Source organism: Struthio camelus, chromosome 2 (genome assembly GCF_040807025.1).
Source record: "Struthio camelus isolate bStrCam1 chromosome 2, bStrCam1.hap1, whole genome shotgun sequence".
Classification (NCBI taxonomy): Eukaryota; Metazoa; Chordata; class Aves; order Struthioniformes; family Struthionidae; genus Struthio; species Struthio camelus.
In genome coordinates this window covers 32,777,340-32,795,921 of record NC_090943.1, presented here as the reverse complement: position 1 = coordinate 32,795,921, position 18,582 = coordinate 32,777,340, and the positions used below count along the sequence as shown (strand labels likewise).

Sequence of the window (18,582 nt, the reverse complement as noted above, 5' to 3'; positions counted from 1 at the left end):
AAAAAAAAAAAAAAAAAAAAAAAATATATATATATATATATATATATGTACACACACACAGATATATATACACACATATACACATATACGTGTGTATATATACATATTTGTGTGTGTGTGTGTGTGCGCGCCCCGCCGGCCCGGCCGGGCCCAGGCGGGGGCGGCGGGCTGGGATGCGCGGCGGGCGGGCGCGGGCGCGGGCGCGGGCTCGGGCGCGGGCGGGCGGGCGGGCGGGCGGCGCGGCGATCCGGCGATCCGGCGGGGGGCGCGGGGAGCCAATGGGCGGCGGGGATCCGCCGGCGCGGCTCGGGGGCCCCTGGAGGAGGAGGAGAGGAAAAACCACCGGATTGAGCTCTGTCAGTGGCGCTCGCTGCTTCCAAGGGGGAAGTGCTGGGGGATAATTAATGTTTTTATTAAATTTGGAGGGAATTTTTTGCAGCCGATCGCCTGGCGTGGCCTTCAGGTGGGTCTTCCCTGCAACTTTGTCCGTCGCTCCAGATGATTGCGTGGTCGTGGCTTGCAAAAACGAGCCTTTGGGAGAAGGTAGCTCCGCGTGCGTGTGTGTGTGGTGCGTGTGTGCGTGTGTGTGTGTGTGTATGTGTGGTGCGTGTGTCCCCGGCTGGCTCGGCGCTGGCTCTCTCTCTCCCCCACTCCCGTTAGGTGCAAGGCGAGCGCTGGTGTTCGCCATTACGAGTTCAGCACACGTTTGCGAATCAGTGCTGCCACTTGCACGGATCGCCCGGGGGATACGGCAGCAGTGTAAATAAAACCCTGCCTCTCGCTTTGCTTTCTGCTGCTGCTTCAAAGTGCTTTTGCTCCGTGTTTCCCTGGCAGAAGCTTGTAACCCAGGTGAAGGCAGAGAAGGGAGGGTTGTTTTTATGAATGGGACTCTTTGAGGTTAATTAGCTATGCAAATTCAAGCAGTTCATTCATGATTTTTTTTTTTTAATCTAAAAGCCATCTTGTATTCCCCTCTAGGCTGATTGGAGTCCAGATCCCGAAGAAATCTCCAGATCAAATGCCCAGTAAATAAAACACTGAGCTAAGACTTGTGGAAGAGCTGCAGAATGGATGGATTTTATGACCAGCAAGTGCCTTACATGGTCACCAATGTGAGTGATCAGTTCAAAGTTGGTGTTTATAAACTTGACTCCGACTTCTTTCTCTGGGGGAGTTTTGCAGACAGAGTATCTGCTTTGTTACCGCTATAGGGGCGACTCTTCATCTAGAAGCTTTGCCTGCAAGACGAGCTTATCTTCTTAGTTATTTCAATAAAGCATCATGTTCTTTTAAAGACAGTTTTGGGATGATTAAAAAATCATGCACACGATTAATGGAAGAGAAGGGCAAGAACAGCAGCTGCATTCAAAGTTTCTGGCTGTGTTTGCCTGCAACACTCTGAAGAATGAAGTTGAGGCAAACGTTAACATCTTTTTCTTTTTTCTTCCCCCTCCTCCTCACTCCTCCTTCCCCCCCCCCGGGCCTTTTGCTTTCAGGATTTTGCAGACAATTTTACAAGTAACACTGGCAAACAAAGCAGTCTATTATTATCTCCTCATATTTGGGTTCTCCTGCATAGCTTATGCAGAGGGGATTTATGTGCTATTGTGTAGGTTTGTGTACTTTAGATGCTAAAAATACATGGTTGGTATTGTGTTGCTGCTTGAGCACATCACATACTTATCTGTACAAATAGATGTCTACATAGACCGAGAGAAATGTGTTGTATTTAGATACAGGAATCTTTTGGAGAATGTTAGGTGCTCAGCAAAATCTTTTGCTACAAACTGTATGTAGTGATTAAGAATAGAGGCTCTAAGATGATCATTTCCCTGTTGGAAAATGTAAAGAATTTGTGCGGGCTTTGAGTATTCTTGTTTAAAAAAAAAAAAAACCCTCAGATTTCTAAAGTAACTGATCTTTCCTGTTTATAGAATCCGCGTGGGAGAAACTGTAATGAGAGACCGACAAATGTCAGGAAAAGAAAATTCATTAACAGAGACCTGGCTCATGATTCAGAAGGTGAGGGCTTGTTTCTTCCCCTCCCCCTGTCCTCCCTCCCCCCCCCCCTTTTTACTTACTAATGCAGAGAAGCTTTTTGAGAGCTCTTTATTTATTTATTTTGGAGATATATTTATCTAGATCAATTAGAATAAACAAGACAAGAAAATTGCATTCACAGTTGCAAAACAAACTGGCAAAGGCTAAAGTTGATATTTCTTCCTTGAGTTATCCTGTTGCATTTTAGGTATTCCTGCCCATGTGGTAGTTAAATGTTATGCACTGAGGCACAGGTTTGCAGTAGCAGAGCGCACCTGGCTTTCTCACCTTCAGGCCTTCCGAAATTCGGGACTTGCCCCATCTCTCCAGTCTCTTAACATTCTTCTCATTGGTATAAGTTCACGGGTGGTAGCAGGAGGGTGGCAACTGTTATTTTTCACGATAGCTTTATAGCAGAACTAGTAGTCAAACTCCAGGTTTGTGGTAGCCTGTTTCTATTGCTGTAACGTTAGCAAGTCCTAGGAAATGCTGTTACGAGCGTCTAGAATGGGAGAAGTTTTGGAGGGCCAAAGGCTTGTAACTTAGTCCCATCAGTAGCTACTCACGTGATTCAGGCTTGTAAACTATAGCATAGCAATAACTGTAACACTTCTTTAGGTTACATGGTATATACTTAGGTCAGTAAATGCTCACATTGCTATATGTCTTATATACTTACAGGGGCCTGCTACTTTGGTAAGTCTCATCAGAGTAGGTTGAGGATGCGCTGATATGCTTCTCAAAATCCCTACAAATTTATTTGGAAGAGTTTATATCTAGTCTAATATAGATTGAAAAGAAAACAACTTTCTGATTTACAGTTAAATGATTTCCCAACATGAATATGAGGTATCAGTCCACCAGATAAATGAATAGCCTCTGTCATTTAAGTATATGTAAATAGCTATCTGTCAGCATTCATAAAAGATGAAATCTCTCTCAAAATATAGTAAATTAAAAATAAACCATTTGTCTGTTCAAACATCCCATTTAGTCTTAGTTGTCCGTAAACAACATTTTCATAACTGAGTTTCTGAGCTTTGCAAATCAGCCAAACTCTGCTCTCGTTTACACCCATTATGTGTAATTGATTTCAGTGAATTGCAGAAACGCTGCTGTTAAATTCAGTCCATGGAGAAAGTGGTTTCACTTTAAAGAATTACAGTGAGCACAGTATAGAGAAATTAGTGGTGATTCTCTTGTGGTACACACTGAAACATAAGGGGAAGTACATAAGAAATGCTATTTCTATTTGCTACTGCAGCATCTGCGGTCTTTACTTCAAAATTTTGGTGTGATAGTTATGACACTGCTAATAAAGGATATTCAGTCTTTGCTCAGGCAGAGCTCGCACTGAAGTCAGAGAGTTTTGTCTAAGCAGATATTACAAGAGGAGGCCTGTGTTACATGAGGAGAAATAGTTCACCTGTGTTAGAAAGATGATCATTTCTCTATGTGTTGCTGAATAAGCATTTTTTACTGTAGAACTTGGTTAAGATTCTGGTTATAATTTCAAGAGCTGATTAAATGATACAATAAGTACTTTTTTGTATAAACTGGAGTAGAAAAATCATTAACTGCAACCTGAAAATATCTAGTTTTGTCTATATATTTGACTGCCAAAATATAGTTCACAGACATTGTTCTTCAGGAAAGATACATTTTTGAGCATATTTTAGTCTTATGAAGAGATTAAAGGAGAGAGTGTTTTATCCATGTCTTCATCTTTTTGCAGAACTCTTTCAAGATCTGAGCCAATTACAGGAGACATGGCTTGCAGAAGGTAAGGGAAAAAAACTGCTTGTAAAAAGAGGAAAAACAACTCTGGAGGAAAAAAAAAAGTCCTGAACTTGCTGTCTTAATGTTCAGCCCAATTAATTGAGCTCTAAAAGAGCCACCTCATGTGTCATGCATACATTAGAGCCTCTGATGAGTTTGTCTTTGGGGACTCTGGGGCTGCTCTACCCAGTGTCATCACAAATTACCAGGAGAAATTGCTTCCAGCTCACAATCACATCTGCTTTTGGCAAGAACTAATGCACCAAGACTTCAAGTTCTAAGCCTCTGTTCAGATTTTAATTGCAATTGATCAGGTTTATATTATTGTACCTCGAGAGACTACATACAGCCAGAACTGGGCTTGCTGTTTCCTTTAGAGCAGCACATATAATTATTTGGTGTTCTGGTGGAGTACTTTTCTGATGGCAGAAATTAGTTTCTCTGGGTTCATCGGGACGGGATGCTTCAAGATTTAAGTGCAAGTGTCTTCTTTCCACCTTGTTCACAACACAGAACACTAGGTGTGTATGGAATACTTAAAAAGTACTATTTGTTTTTTTCAGAATTCTCTGAATATTTTGCATGTTATTCTTTTCTTCATATTTGTAGCTGTAAGATTGTGTATTCGGTTGTTAGAAAACTGACATCGGTCTTTTTAAGCCTGCTTGGTGTATGTGGTTTTTATTTTTATTTTTTTTTAAGTATTTCAACTAATTTTTCAGGGCACATCTTACTGAGGATTTAAAAACAATAATATAGAAATCTGAACTTAGAGTAGCTATTGGGAGATTCATTTACCAATAACAAAAAGATGAGATGCTGCTACAGGAGAACTTTAACAAAATGCAAGGGAGCTTTCTGCTTGTGGAAGTGTATTTGTTCACTTCAGCAATATTTTATGATTTTTTTTTCCCTAGATATTTACAGTGCTGTTTATTTTTAAGCATAAAAATTCTTACACATTGTCTGACCTTAATATAGTTCAGGTTGAATTTTTAATGTAAACTTCTGCATCTAAAGTAAACATGATTTTGATTCAAGTTAACATAATTTCTGCAAATTTGTTCTGACTTAAATACATGTGGGTATTAACATATGTTTTAATTTTTTTATCATGTACTGGACTGTGCACAGTTGTTTATAGAATAGGTGTTTTGCTTCTTTGGGAAGGAGAGATGTTGGGGTGAACTGATTGCTGCTGCTTTTTACAGAAAGAAGGAAATATTGTTGGTGACTGCTTGGCTGCATACTGTTTTGTGTGTGTGTGTTTTTTTTTTATAGTTTTATACGTAGTTAGTCAAGTCCTTAACCTATAAATAGGTCGTGGGGTTATGTTAATTTTGCTGACATTTTTATTCTCCTAGCATTATTTTTAGCATGTAGCAATTCTGTATATAATCAAAAAGTCTTCCTTTAAATCATGGAACAGAGTTTATATTTTTTTGTGAATTACTGTGATTCTTTTCTAATCACTGAAAACAGAATGTCCTGCAAGAAGATAATTTTTTATAATATAAATGATCAGATACAATTGTAGCTATTTCCTTATGGTAATTTTACTAAAGATCTCTTATTTTGTCTTGTCTCACTCATTCTAACAAACCAGAAGGATGTTAGAATATCAGTATATGATATTATATTTCATGTGTCATTCAATATATGATATTTTTGATGGAAGGGCAAACTTTTAGTTTGATCAGTTATGCATGTTTTTGTTTCTGAAAATGATTAAATTTCTGTGATCGTTAGTCAGAAAAGTACTGACGGATTCCTAATGTATATGCAGCTAATACTGTAAGTTTGAAAAATAATACGGAATTTAAAACTGATTTAATCATTTCTATAGGTACATAAGTAACTGTAATGACAATTTTTATTCTAGCGCCACTGTGCTTATTTCAGGCTAGAATGAAATGTTTGAAAGCCTTATTCTTTTTTTTTTCTTTAGCTGAGTCTACTTCACTTGATAAATTTAGCTAGGATTTGAGAGAGAGAGAGAGAGAGAGAGAGGTGTCTAATCCTGTATCAGCTAGGTGAAGGAACCTTTGTAAATGCAGATAGCATCATCTGGTAAGTATTTAAAAGTGGGGAAAAAAAATCTATATTTTTGCATGGCAGAGAATAATAAAGCTGCAGAATTGTATAGTTATAAATTTCCACAGCATATTAAAACTAAGTAATACAGACTTTCCAATGTTCTAGAAATATTTTTAAAACTCTGTATGTTTCAGACCATGCCATGGTTTTAGCTCTTCCGTAAAACACAAACTTTTTACAGCCTTTCTAAAGGCTAAACTAAAACTGAAATAAAACGTCAAGATGAGAAAATCAAATATTGATCTGTTAGTTTGAACCCTCCTTTACAATTTAAAACAAAAAAGCCCACTTTTCAGCAGTCTATGATATATTGGTGTTTGAGGATATTGTAGCTTTGCTCAGATGTCTACATGAGTGAGCTTAGCCAGGAAATAGATTTTTTTGAAATCAGACTTGTTTACCCATTGCTAGATGTGTCCATTTATGTTCTTCTGGACCTTCATAGGCTAGAAGTTTGCCAATTTGGCAGCATCAGTAATGTTTACATATTTCTTTTCATAATGCTCTGGAGCCAGGGAAATGACCATGAAATTTTAAAACATCTTGACCCTTTTTAAGAAAAGCAGTGGCAGCTGACCAGGTTTCTCCCACGAGTTCAGATCCCTACTGGGGAGTAACCAGGTCAAAAATCTACTTATTAGTTGGGAGAAGAAAGTAAGTCGTGTTTTTATTGCACACAAAGAATGCTTGCAGGTTCTTTTTTGTTTTGGTTTGCTTTTGTTTTGTTTTGTTTTTCCCGAAGGTATCTTTACTACATCACGTATATTAGCCTGGAGATTTTTACAGTTAGTGTCACTTGTATTCTCTGGAAAGTTGGTGGTGAGCAAGTAAACACAAAAGAAATGCATTCTTTCCTGTTGAAAATGGTGGAAGGTTCACATGTATGGAAGAATTAATTCCAAATGTAAACAATTCAGTAACCTCTTTAATATTTTAATTACTCCATAATTAACAAGTTGAATACCACTTGCAGAAAACTTGGAAATGTGGGCTACTAGCTGCATGCTAGATTTTTACGGAAGTGAGCTTTGGTTTCTACCTTGTGCAGTGTTAGATGTATAAGAAAGAATCTACATTATTTTGGTGTAAAACTTGCTCTAAATTAGGTTCCCTAGTGCCAACTGTTGTTCAGGACAGAGGATAGATTGTAACTGTTTCCTGATTCCAGCCCTCAGTAAACTGTTTCAGCCTTCAAACTGGAAAGGAAATAGTTAAAATTGCCTTTGGCTAACCAAGGCAAATATTGTTCAGATATTATCTTTTGTTTTATATTTAAATAACTTGATGGCAACATTTTGTCATGATAATATTATAAAATGCCTTTATTGATTCTTTATATTTGGAATTAGATTGGTTTTGGCAGATAGCAATTGTTCAGTGACTTGAAAAGATTGGTTCAAATATTAATCTCATGTTATCTCGTCATGGTAGCTGTTACTCCTTTTTCTGGAACAAAAGGAAGACAGAAGAATTCTTAGCGAGCAAAAGTCTCCTGTGCATGGTTAAAGCATTTGGGGTTAGGAGAATAATAGATTAACCAAAACATTAGATAAGTTGTTAAAAATACCCTTTTCTGATACTAATTCCTCCTAAAGCTTGTTAAAGATGTGTAATAGTCATCAAAACAATGATAAGTTATGAGTTTATGCACAAGATCCACTTTTTGGAGCGATAGGTAGTTCCCTTCTTGGATGGCAGTAAATTTGCAAATAAAATATTATGTTCTCTGGGTGAGAAACTGAAAAATGCTTAAGTGAATAGTACCTGATTTGAAGTAATAGCTACAGGTAACGGGTTATACCTCTGCCACAGCTTAGCTAGCTTAAGTAGATGGTTCACTTCTTGGATAAGTTACTAATATGAAAAAACTAATACTTGGTATCTGGAAATAAGCGTGTTTTCCCAAGTAATTAATACCCAAATTTGGGATGAACTTTAGGAAAGAAGTTTCTGCCCTCTAATCTCCTACTGTGAAGTATAACATCGCGGTGATGTCTGATCCAGTTGTTGCCATCTGATTTATTCCAAAAATAAGGATGTATGAAAATGAGCAGTTTATAGTTTCCAAAGGAAGATTTTTAATAAAAGAAAGTGTTAGATATTTAAATATTAGCTTACTTAGGGTGGCTTTATTTAAATCAGTGAAGTGTAGCAGCTTATACCAGGTAACAAGCTTTATTCTGCCAGAAAGTTCTAAAATTCACTTAGTGTAAGGTAAATGCCATGAAGCTCGTATTGAGGAACTATCATTAAATTTGTGGTGTGCAATACAGCAGATAGCTTCTTTTTTTTGGATTCTAGTCATTTGACTGATTTGGCTTCCCAGTCTTTGAAACACTTTATCTTCAGTGTCTGTGCACAAAAAAATGGGCAAAAGTTATATTAGGCAAAAAAGATGGGATTTTTTGTTTTTTTTAAAAAAAAAAGTATCCAAAACAAATAACCCACCAGAAATCTACAAAGCCTGAAAGCTTGGACAGCAATAGGCTTTTTAACAGTTTTCTTGTTTGCTGGAAAAGTAAATGCCTTTTATTCAGAATAATAATTTTATACAACAGCATAGTGGGGTTAGTGAACCATGAGGGATATAGCTAAGTGTAAAATATGAGTATTCCTTTTAAATTAACTTTTTTTTCTCATTTTTGGTAAAGCACCAAATGAGGAGCAGATTCTGCAAACCCATCTTTATATTCCTAGGGCTTATTCACATAAGGAAGAATTTTGAGATCTGGAGCTAGTTTTGAACTGCATTTAAGTTTATTAGTCAGAGAATCTCACTTTATGTAAAAAGGATTTGGGGTTGTTTTGACAGCAGATCCTGTGCTTATGGGAAATATTTTTTTTCCATCTTGAAATTTGTCACTGTTGCCTTCTGAATGCTCCTTTGTTAAAAAGAGTTGTTCCTCTTGGAGAAAAAAAAAAGAAAAAAATCTTACATGAATACTTAAATTTTAAGCAGTCTTTCAGATATTCAGAACTGATAAGGAATCCAGCAAAACTCAGTAGGCGCATTACTTTTGTGGCCTGAAGTCTTATTCTAGAGCAAGCCAAAATATTACTATTTATAAGTAATTTCCTGTCAATTTCAATTGAGTAAATCTGTGCTATTTTGAAACAAATTGCTCTTAACTGTGAGTGAAGCTTGGGGTCAGAGAACACAGTACCGTAGGAAATATTACCATATCCAAAATACAGTTCTGAAGTGAAGCAAGGAGGTTTGCAGCTTCTTGTTTTTCTGGCAAGCTTCCGTTTTTTGACAGGAACACCTCTCCTCGAGCACGGTGGAGCTTTTGGAAGTGCTCTGTGATTGGGAGAAGGAAGAGTTAAATTTAAGCCCTTTTCAGTTTGCTTAACTTTTCATTTATTAAATACGTTCCTCAGCAGGTCTGTCCTACATCTTGAGACAAAGCAGTGAAATCAGTGTGTTTATGCCTAAAGTTCAAGTTTACTTTGCTGTAGCTTTCTGGAAGGGTGTGACATGAAAAGCTTGTGGTTGGGGCCACATGGTTCATGCTGGACTGTGTTTTTGTGAATGGAGGCAGAACTCCAGTTCTGACTGCTTGTCTTGAGGAATTGCTTAGGAGATCAGCTGTCTCATTCACTGGCAGAAAGAATGACTCATACATCTTCTGCCTTGTTTGGCTCCAGGTCATTGTTACAGTGGATGGAGCTGGTTTTAATTAAGTATTAACTCCTTTTGTCCTGGATGCTTGTTAATGGTGAGTTTTTGTTTACATGAAGTGAAAGCAAGCGAAGGGGCCTAGTTTTAAACTTTTTTTTTTTGCTTTTCTGATTTGCTTTCCGTTTGGAAAATATGCCGTAAGTTCAGCTTTTCAGAGGCTTTTTAAAGCCTCTGAAAACTACAGACAGGTACTAAATCTTTTTCTGCTTTGAACGTTTGCTTTTGGCAAATTGATTTCAGCTGAGTAGGTTGTGAAGCTGTAAAATCTAAACTGATACATCCTCGAGATCATAATTAACGTTTTTGTACACTTCCCAAATCCTCTTGAGACATTATTGGTAGAGACAGGAAAAAAACAGAACTTTTGGTAATAATCTAGACTGAGCTGGATAGCTGGTGGTGCAGATGTTGTCCACTTCAGGAGTCTGAGGCTTGATGGCTATGAATGCAGAATGAGCTATGTAGCTGCTTCTGCTATTAGCAGTAAAAGCCACGTGCTTAATATCCTTGAAAACCTTTTATTAGTCTTTTGGTATATACTTCCCTTCTCAAACCCCCATAATTAAGTAGTTCAGGGAAATATTTTCATTCAGTTAGATGATCACTTCAGATATCTTTTCCGACATACTTCTGAATGGCAAAGTGAGAAAGTTTTCATGATTTATGCATTGTGTCTTTGTGTTGAGTATGTTAACAGAAGACCAATGAAGATTTTATGGCAGCCTTGCTGAATTGCAGTCTATGTGCCTAAAAGAAAAGAGGAAACGAATGACATGCGTATATAAATGTGCAGACAGTTGCAACAGTCCGAGTTACATTTTCCTTTCAGAAGTGCGAGTTAAAATGTCTTTACTTATTTGTCTGCTGGTTTAATTTGCTCTAAAGGCTGCCTCTAATTATCCAGACTCGGGCTATAAAAGCCCCCTTCTCTTTGAGTAATGGGATGATCTACCCAAACCATTTGCCTTCTCACAGCAAGATGCTGGTGGAAGAAGTCTGTGTACTGGGTGGACGATGGCTACAATATGATCGTGTGTGAGTTGCAATTCTGTTAGTTTGAAAGTGGTACCAGATTAAACGGAGGAATAGACTAACAGTTTTGAGTTCTCATCTCTCACAGTTAAAGTGGTCCTGTTAATTCCTCTGTGTAGGCTTGTGGGCTCCTTTTGAAGGTACTGATGCTTTTAAAATAGATTTGAGTAGGAAATGTACACTCCCAGGTCTAACATTTTGGAGTGTTATTCTTTGCTTTGTTTTGTTTATATTTGGCAGAGTTCTAAACACTTCTTAACTTGCTGTATTCCTTTGCTACAGAGGCTTTTAAGATTATGTCAATATTGTTGTCAAAATGTATTTTTAAATACATTAATCTCCACCTGTTTTTTAGAGTACTGATAAAGAGATAAATATGTCTGCATAAATTCTGAGGATTCATGAATGAAGTATATTTCTCTTGTTTACTCCATACCAAATCAGTGCTAATTCCAGTGGCTCCAAATGAACATACTGGTTTTGCATGAATGTTCAACTGGATGTGTTCAAATTTTTTACTCTTTCTTTGACTGGGAAAACAGTCCGGGACAGGGAAAACAAAGGATCTCCTTTTGCTGATACATACAGAAATCCACATAACAGTTTTGTTTTGGGGTAAATAAACTGATAAAACTGGAATAAAGCAGTGGTGAAGCAGTCCAGCACTCTGAGTATGCTCTAGAAAGTTATATAAAATTGCTGCCCCAATTCTGCAGTCACTAAATGTAGCCTCCTGGTTTCGACAGGAAGGTTTTTTTTGTTTTTGCCTTTTTCAAAGGTCCTGGTTTCACTAATGAACCCTTTTATTTATTTCATACATACACATATTGATATATCTATGTATATATAGCATCCTTACTCCATTTGAAAATGATAGCTGGCTTAAGGAAAATGTGCAGGATGTGCCTTTTGTAAACATGAAATTACTTGGTAGAACTACTTCAACTCTTTATATACTCATAAACCGTTCAGAAACAACTGGAAATATAACAAATCCTTAGGAATTGCCTTTTAATTAGGAGACCCTGCTTTCATAATTGGATTCTTCTGTGACAGTCAAATATTTAGCATTTTTGTAAGGAAAATGCTTGACATTTGCATGTAGTGAATTGCATGAAAGGTCAGAAACTTAAAGCGCTGGTATTTGGGCTCATATTGTCCCTGAGTTCACTTCTGGTAAAAGACCTGTGGTTTCTCTGGAGGAAGGAGAAATTTAATGCATCAAAAATACTAGAAATATTTGATATGGTATATAAAACACATATAAAATATGTGTTTTATACAGCTTTAGACTTTGAGGCGCTAACATGTTCTCAGAGATATTTATTTCTTCTTAAAAGGGTAGGTTATGTACCTACATATGCAAATACATACATATGTATTTGTTAACAAAACAACGTCTATGTATTTTTCTCAGAGTGATGGTAATTACTCTCCATATACTAACCTTATTTACACTTCTGTTAAAATCCATGTTTGGAGAGGTCCCAAGGTCATTTGTTCTTAAAGGGTATTTGCTGTAGTTGCGGCATTAGAATTTTAAACGTTTGTTTTAAAACCAATAACAGATAACTTTTCAGTATGATGAGCCTGATTCTGAACTCTTTACCCAGGAAAAAACTTCCAGTTAAGTCATTAGAAATATTTCCTGAGTAAGGAGTGAAGATCTGGTCCAAGAAGAGTACTGTAGTGCACATTCAAAATAATTGTGAGTAATTACAATTAAATATGCATTCTTCATTCAAACAAATTCTGCTCAGACTAGTAAAAGTTGCATACGTATAAAGGTGAATGTATATTTAGTTCTTCCTAATCCGGGAAGTGTTCTGAAGGCTTTTAAAGTTATCATTTCACATATTTAACGGTTTGATAGTCACTGTTTCAATAGATGATTATATAACCTCTTGAATCTTGTTGGGTAACCAGATCATGGCAGATGTTAACTTTTAATTAAGAACATATGAATTATTTGTTTGTCTTTAGACAAGAACCGTGTAAGTTAAAATATTTTCAAAGAGATAATGTTATGTAGCTTTGCTGTGATGATTCAAGTTAGCATATGTTGACCAAAAGATGACAAGGTTCAGTTACGGTAAGCCGAATCTGTTTCAGGATATATCTAGAACCAGTTGTGCTCTGAGGATGCCGTTTCTTAGCATAATATTCTGCCATTATTTATATGTATTCACCTGTACTATATTCACCTATAATACGTGTTCGGTGGCATTGCAGCTTAAACGCTTTAAATGAGTTATCAGCACGGTATTAGAGGTGGCTAACGTCTTAGGTATACAATGAAAAGGAGCTGTGATATGACAGAAGCAAAATTATGCATCAGCAGCCCTTGAAACAATCGTATTTTATAGCACAGATTTGAAATGGAAGCTTCCTAAGAGCAAAAATGAACTTACACAAGGTACATGGATGTTAATAGTGATTCTTGCTTTAAGTAAATCACTTTTGGATGTGTCTGAAATGTCGCCACTGAAACAGGAATTCTGTGGTCTGGTGAAATAGTTCTTTTTGAGTAATTAAAATAATAACAAAAGAAGCCATAGTGTGTTGGCTGACTGCCACGGAAAACTGTAATCATTTGTAAGTATACCGAAGATGCGGTACTTTGGGGTTAGAGATGCGCAAGTGTTAAACACAAGGATTTGTTTTTCTGCAGCTGTTCCATGGGAGTATTTTGCAAATGAACGCTGATGGCGGGGTAGGTGCAGCCCCTCGTGCGGGGAAGGAGCCGGGGCCTCGTGCTGCCCGTTGCCTTGCCGTCCTCCCGCCGCCCTCGCGGTCTACCTGGGCCGCTCTGGGCTCGCCCCGCGCCGCAGAGCTTCGCCCCAGCATTTGTCTAATGTTAAAATGATTCTCTTGCCTGATTTCCGTACCCCACAATGAGAATAAAACCCTGATTTTAATCTTGCCTGTGCTTCAAAGTAAGCACGAGAGTCTTTATTTATGCTTTAATGGCTTCTTTTAATTCTTTCCTCGTTTTTGTTTTTTGTTTGTTTGTTTTTTGTTTTTCCTTTCTTCAGCTCAGGTACCTGACAATGACGAGCAGTTTGTGCCAGACTATCAGGCTGAAAGTTGTAAGTACAGTATGAATCATCACGTTTTTTTTGTTTTTTTTTTAAATAATATCTATCTATATATTTATATTTGGGTTTTCGTATTTGCTGTATTTTGTTGTCACCTGCGGTCACGTGATAGTTCCTGTTGCCGGTCGGTGACATCAGTGCAAGGAGTTAGATGAAGCAAGTAGCGTTTTGAAGTGCGGCCAAGACAGCTAGTTCTGGCTGAAGGCATAACCTGTAGCGGGGGGGTCTTCTCCTCTAGTTCCCACCACCTCCCCCCCCCCCCTTGTCTTCCTGCTCCCTGGGGAAGCAAGGGAAAAGTGCAGGTGCCCAAGGGCTCCGTGGAGGTGCCGGGACTTTCTCTGTCCGTAGAGCGGGAGGAGAAGGATGTCGGCACCGTGCGGAGGCAGACACTGTGCGACACAGAGGACAAGCCTCTGGAACCGAAATTGAGCTTCTCAGTAGGTTTTGTAAAGAATTTTTCTCCGTATAATTTAATTAATCGAATAAAGCCACTGCTGAAGCATTCTAGGGGATTTTAGCAGATGTTATGTTGTTTAGCAAATGCTTCTCAAACAAAACTTCCCTTTGAGTTAACGGGAGAAAGCAGGAATTATGTTAGGCTGGATGCTTTGTGTTGTGTTGTTTGCTACTCTACTTAACACACTCCCAAACTTGTTTTCTTTTTTAACCTGTGCCCCTGAAATCTTGCCCTTAGCTACTAAAATGCTACAGTTCTGTTAAACACTGGCTCCCCTTTGAAATATTTGCTGTTCTGTGGCTTTAACTTGTTGCAAAGGCATATTAAATAAATGGGATTATGAACATTATATGATAAAGTCACAGACTTCTTGCAGCTCCCTTATATATCTTTCTTTCTCATGACAAATCTCTCCATCAGAGGTCTCTTCCAGACAGTGCCTGCTGATCGCAGCAGAGCGTAAAGTTGCTTTTCCATTTTGCTAAATAACTTAAATTACGTATCCTATCAGAGTCAATTACTGCAGCTCGCTATATCAGGTACCTGTTATATATAGCATTCGCGTATTGAAATGTTGGGAGTAAAATTAGAGAAATTAGGAAAAATTGCATTAAAATAGTTTTTAACCCATAAAACAAATTCAGAGTTGTTTAGTTTTTATATAAGTCTTGGAGGATTTTTCCAGTTATTTAGCAACTGTTTTAAGAAGAACTTATTGAGAGTAGTGAAAACGAAGATTTTTTTTTTCCCCCTCCTCTGGACACTGATAGTATACCTGCACAGAAACAATTTATTTTTGCTTTTGCTCTACTAGTTCCTATGCATGCACTAATGAAGAATTATGGTCACTTTTAAAGGTGCTCTTTATAAGAATTTGTTCACCTCTGGGTTCACGAACTATTATTTGTATTATGATAGGAAAGCCAAAATGGTTCTCTAAATTGAAAATTAAATCTCTTATTCTATGTGCAGAGCTGTGTCCAAATATAGTCATGTATGCATGCGTCCTTTGTGTAAGAGTACAAAGTTCAGTTAGGGCTTCTATTAACCCACAATTATCGTTACACAACAAGTCAATGATTCTTGGAAAATAATTTGTGAACTGTGAATGAAAAGCCCCATTGAAGCTTGTCACTGCTTTTGGTGATAAAGAAATTCTCCTAACATGGCTATTTTATTAATGCTGTTGCATTTCAAAGTTCCTTAGCCACAGCTTACACAATATTATCAAAGGAACATTTATTTCTTCATTTCAGTTGCTTTCTTTATCTTAAGTAAAGGTCAGGAGAGCTTCCTGGAGAGTTACTCTGGCAAAGGTTATGGAGTTTCAGATATATACTTGGATAAAATGTATGTAGCTGTGGGCTCTATGAAACAGGAACGGAGATCGACATAACCAAAGCCACAGGGAAATTACTGTTGCAGAAGTGCCACAATTGTGACTGTTTTCTCTAGCATCCAGAACCTGCCTTCAAACTGTATTATAATTACTCACTATATATAATCTATAAGTCCATATACAGAGCTCGCCCTATTACTTGCCAGCGGTCTAGCAGGAGTTTTTTGACTTTGTTTTTTTTTTTCTGTTTAGTTGGGGGTTTTTTTGTTTGTTTGTTTTACAGAGGAGAGGATGGGCCAGCCTTCAGTGCAAAGATTTGGTGTGTAGTACACATAACCGAGTTAAAAACGGTAGTGAAGGGCAGAAATGTACACCAGTGAAGGAGGTCACTTTCTAATCCACAGGCAGCCACGTTGCGGTCCACCTGCATTTTTGGTGCATTTCATTTCTCTAACCTCATTTAAATTTCCTGAATAAACTGTGTTTATGGAGTTCTGTAGGAATAGGGGTGTGCGTGTGCCTGTCACACACACAGTACATAAAGAAATCTGAAGTGCTGCACTGAAATGGTTATAGCCTACAGTCGAGGTGCAAAAGGCAGTGACATTTTATTTCTAGCTTTGTTCCTTCAAAAAGGGGCTTTAAAACCAGATTTGGTAGATCTGTGGTCTTAACTTGAAGCTTGCAACATGGAAAGGAGTTGTAAGAAGTGCTGGTAACAGCAGCAGTGCTGGGAAACTATGGTTAAAACCTTCTCACCTAGAAATCAGCAGATTAGTCATCTCTTGAAGCAAAGGTGTGGAATATAGTGGAGGAACTGGTATTTCTAAGAGCACGTGCCATGTCCTAGCACACAGCAGGATTAAATGTCCCTTACAGTGCAGTGGGTTCTTATTTCTTTTCTACAATAATGATTTCAACTAGTGAAACAGCGCTGGTATTAGTAACTAAGGGAAACATTTAGTTTAGATTAGATATAGAGTCCACTTTATCCACTTAGGGATTTAACTTCAAAGCTAGCTTGGAACCATGAAAATCTCAATTATGAGTATGCTGTTAAACTTCAATCAGTTTTAAAAAAGCAAACATTATATATATGTGTGTATATATATATATATATATATATGTAATATATATATAGGTAGGTGTGGGCTCTAGAAACTAGGTGAGATCAACAGCTAGCATAACTTTATGTGATATTATTGACGTTACTAGATTTTACGCATATTTCTACTAGCTAAGAATCCAGCTTGTCAAGCTTTGCCTTAGTGCTTTAAACTTCAGTTTACCTGCTAAAAGTTGAATTTATTTTCTTCTTCTGCTTTCTGGGAAGAGATCCTTCCTCCCCACACTCCTCCCCCAGTAATCTCTGAAATGTGTGCACTTCCCAAACCTCGCTTTTTTGTCACAGTGTCCAAAGGTCCATCTCATTTCACCTTTTTATTGTGCAGTTTTAACTCCGAATACCTATCGCAAAGAATCATTTTGTACTCAAAAGTCAGCTAAATGAAGCGTAGGTAAGAACTAGCCTGTTCTGATAAATTTGCAAAGCAAATCGCAATTAGTTTCTGATAAGCTTCTGCTTTATGCAACAGTTGAACTTTTTGAGTTCTAAGGGAGAAGAACGTGCATCATAAAGAATTTTTCGTCTTACAATTACACTGGAAAAAATATGACAATTGCATATTAAATAGGGCAATTTTCTTACCCCTTCCTTTCATCTCCATTCTCATAAGAGAGAAAAATTCCACAAAGAGGTAGGGATCACTTCTGTAGGCATTTACTTGGAAATTCTGCGTTGGGGAGGTTGCTTTCCCCCCTCCTGAATCTACTTCTATACCTCACACATCGGTAGACTTCCAGTAGTTTTCTAGTAGTCTTTCAGTAGCTAAAAGAATAGTTGCGTAAGACAAAAGTGCGAGTGGTTTTTTGTTTTGTGTTTTTTTTTTTTGTAATGAATGTTCTGTACCTAACACTTTTTCTGAATTCTTATGTAAGACCTACTTAAGCTGTTCTGGTGTCCATATGAAGACTCTGTTTACTTGTTAAGAAGTATAACTTGTGTTAACTGCCTCAGATAAGGTTCCCTATTGTTTCAGGTCTGTTCTCATGTACTGAGGAGGAGCCAGATCCTGAACTGGTTGTAATCAGTGGGAAGGCTTTCAGATACTGTAGAACAGCAAGGACTTTTCCAAACTAGGAGTAAAAATGAATTAATTGTTCAGTTTGCTTGCAGTTAATAGCGTTTGAAGTGAAGATTGCTTGCTCCTATTGTTTGGATGGTTTCTATGACAGACACAAGAGGAAGTAGGTAGGATTTGCTGATGTCTAAACGATGTAGTTGGCAGAGAAAACTCAATGCTATCAGCAGCACACTGATTTGTAACTCGACCTTGGTACAATTGGTTATAAACAAGGATTACCCTGCACCAAACCAGGATGCCTGATCCTTTAATGGCATAATCATATTTTGGGGTTTATTTAATGATTTGTATTAATATTCATCTGTTCTTTTAGAGGGTTTTTTTCCCCTCTGAGATGTAGGTTACCTGTTTAAGATTCGTGATAAACTCTAGCTTTTTGCTTTTTCTTTTATTATTGAATTTCTGCTAATGAGAATTTGTGTTGCACTTCATGCTCTTGATCAGTCTCCTTCCTTCTCTTTCATTTTGTTCATGTATTGTTTCCCTGACCATCACAGCCTTAACTTAACACTGCCAAGGGGTAAATGTTAATGTTAATGTTAGACCACAGCTGTTGACAGTAAATTTGGAAGGGCGGGCTGTTAAATCCTCACTACTCCATGTCTGATTAAACTTTAACATAGGAAAAATACTTTTTAGTAATGATTTTGTTGCTCATCCTTGAAGACCTTTATTTTTTTCTCTTACTTTTTTTTTTCTTCTCCTTCCTCCAGGTTTAGCAAACAAGTTCTTTCAATGTAGATGCTAGGAGCCTTAAATTATTCAGGGATGTGCTTTTTAGATGCTCTGGCTTGCAATCTTTAAAAGCCTGTTAAAGAGAGATTCTTTACGTAGGCTTCAGGTAGCTGTATTCT

At 37.6% G+C, this 18,582-nt stretch overlaps 1 protein-coding gene across 5 annotated transcripts in view; it reads left to right on the top strand.

The window, feature by feature from the left end:
- The first annotated feature begins 306 nt into the window (after window positions 1–306).
- ETV1 (ETS variant transcription factor 1) overlaps window positions 307–18,582 on the top strand; it is a 67,054-nt gene continuing 48,778 nt past the window's right edge. The window contains exons 1-5 of one of the 5 annotated variants that reach the window (XM_009680824.2): window positions 307–463; window positions 979–1,112; window positions 1,935–2,022; window positions 3,776–3,823; window positions 13,666–13,719. In XM_009680824.2, coding sequence (XP_009679119.1) covers window positions 1,068–1,112; window positions 1,935–2,022; window positions 3,776–3,823; window positions 13,666–13,719 — 235 coding nt within the window. In that variant the 5' untranslated portion in view covers window positions 307–463; window positions 979–1,067. Of the gene's footprint in view, window positions 544–711; window positions 850–978; window positions 1,113–1,934; window positions 2,023–3,775; window positions 3,824–3,947; window positions 4,341–13,665; window positions 13,720–18,582 lie in introns of those variants that run through there. The other 4 variants (XM_009680826.2, XM_009680825.2, XM_009680827.2 and 1 more) reach the window with 4 other exon arrangements.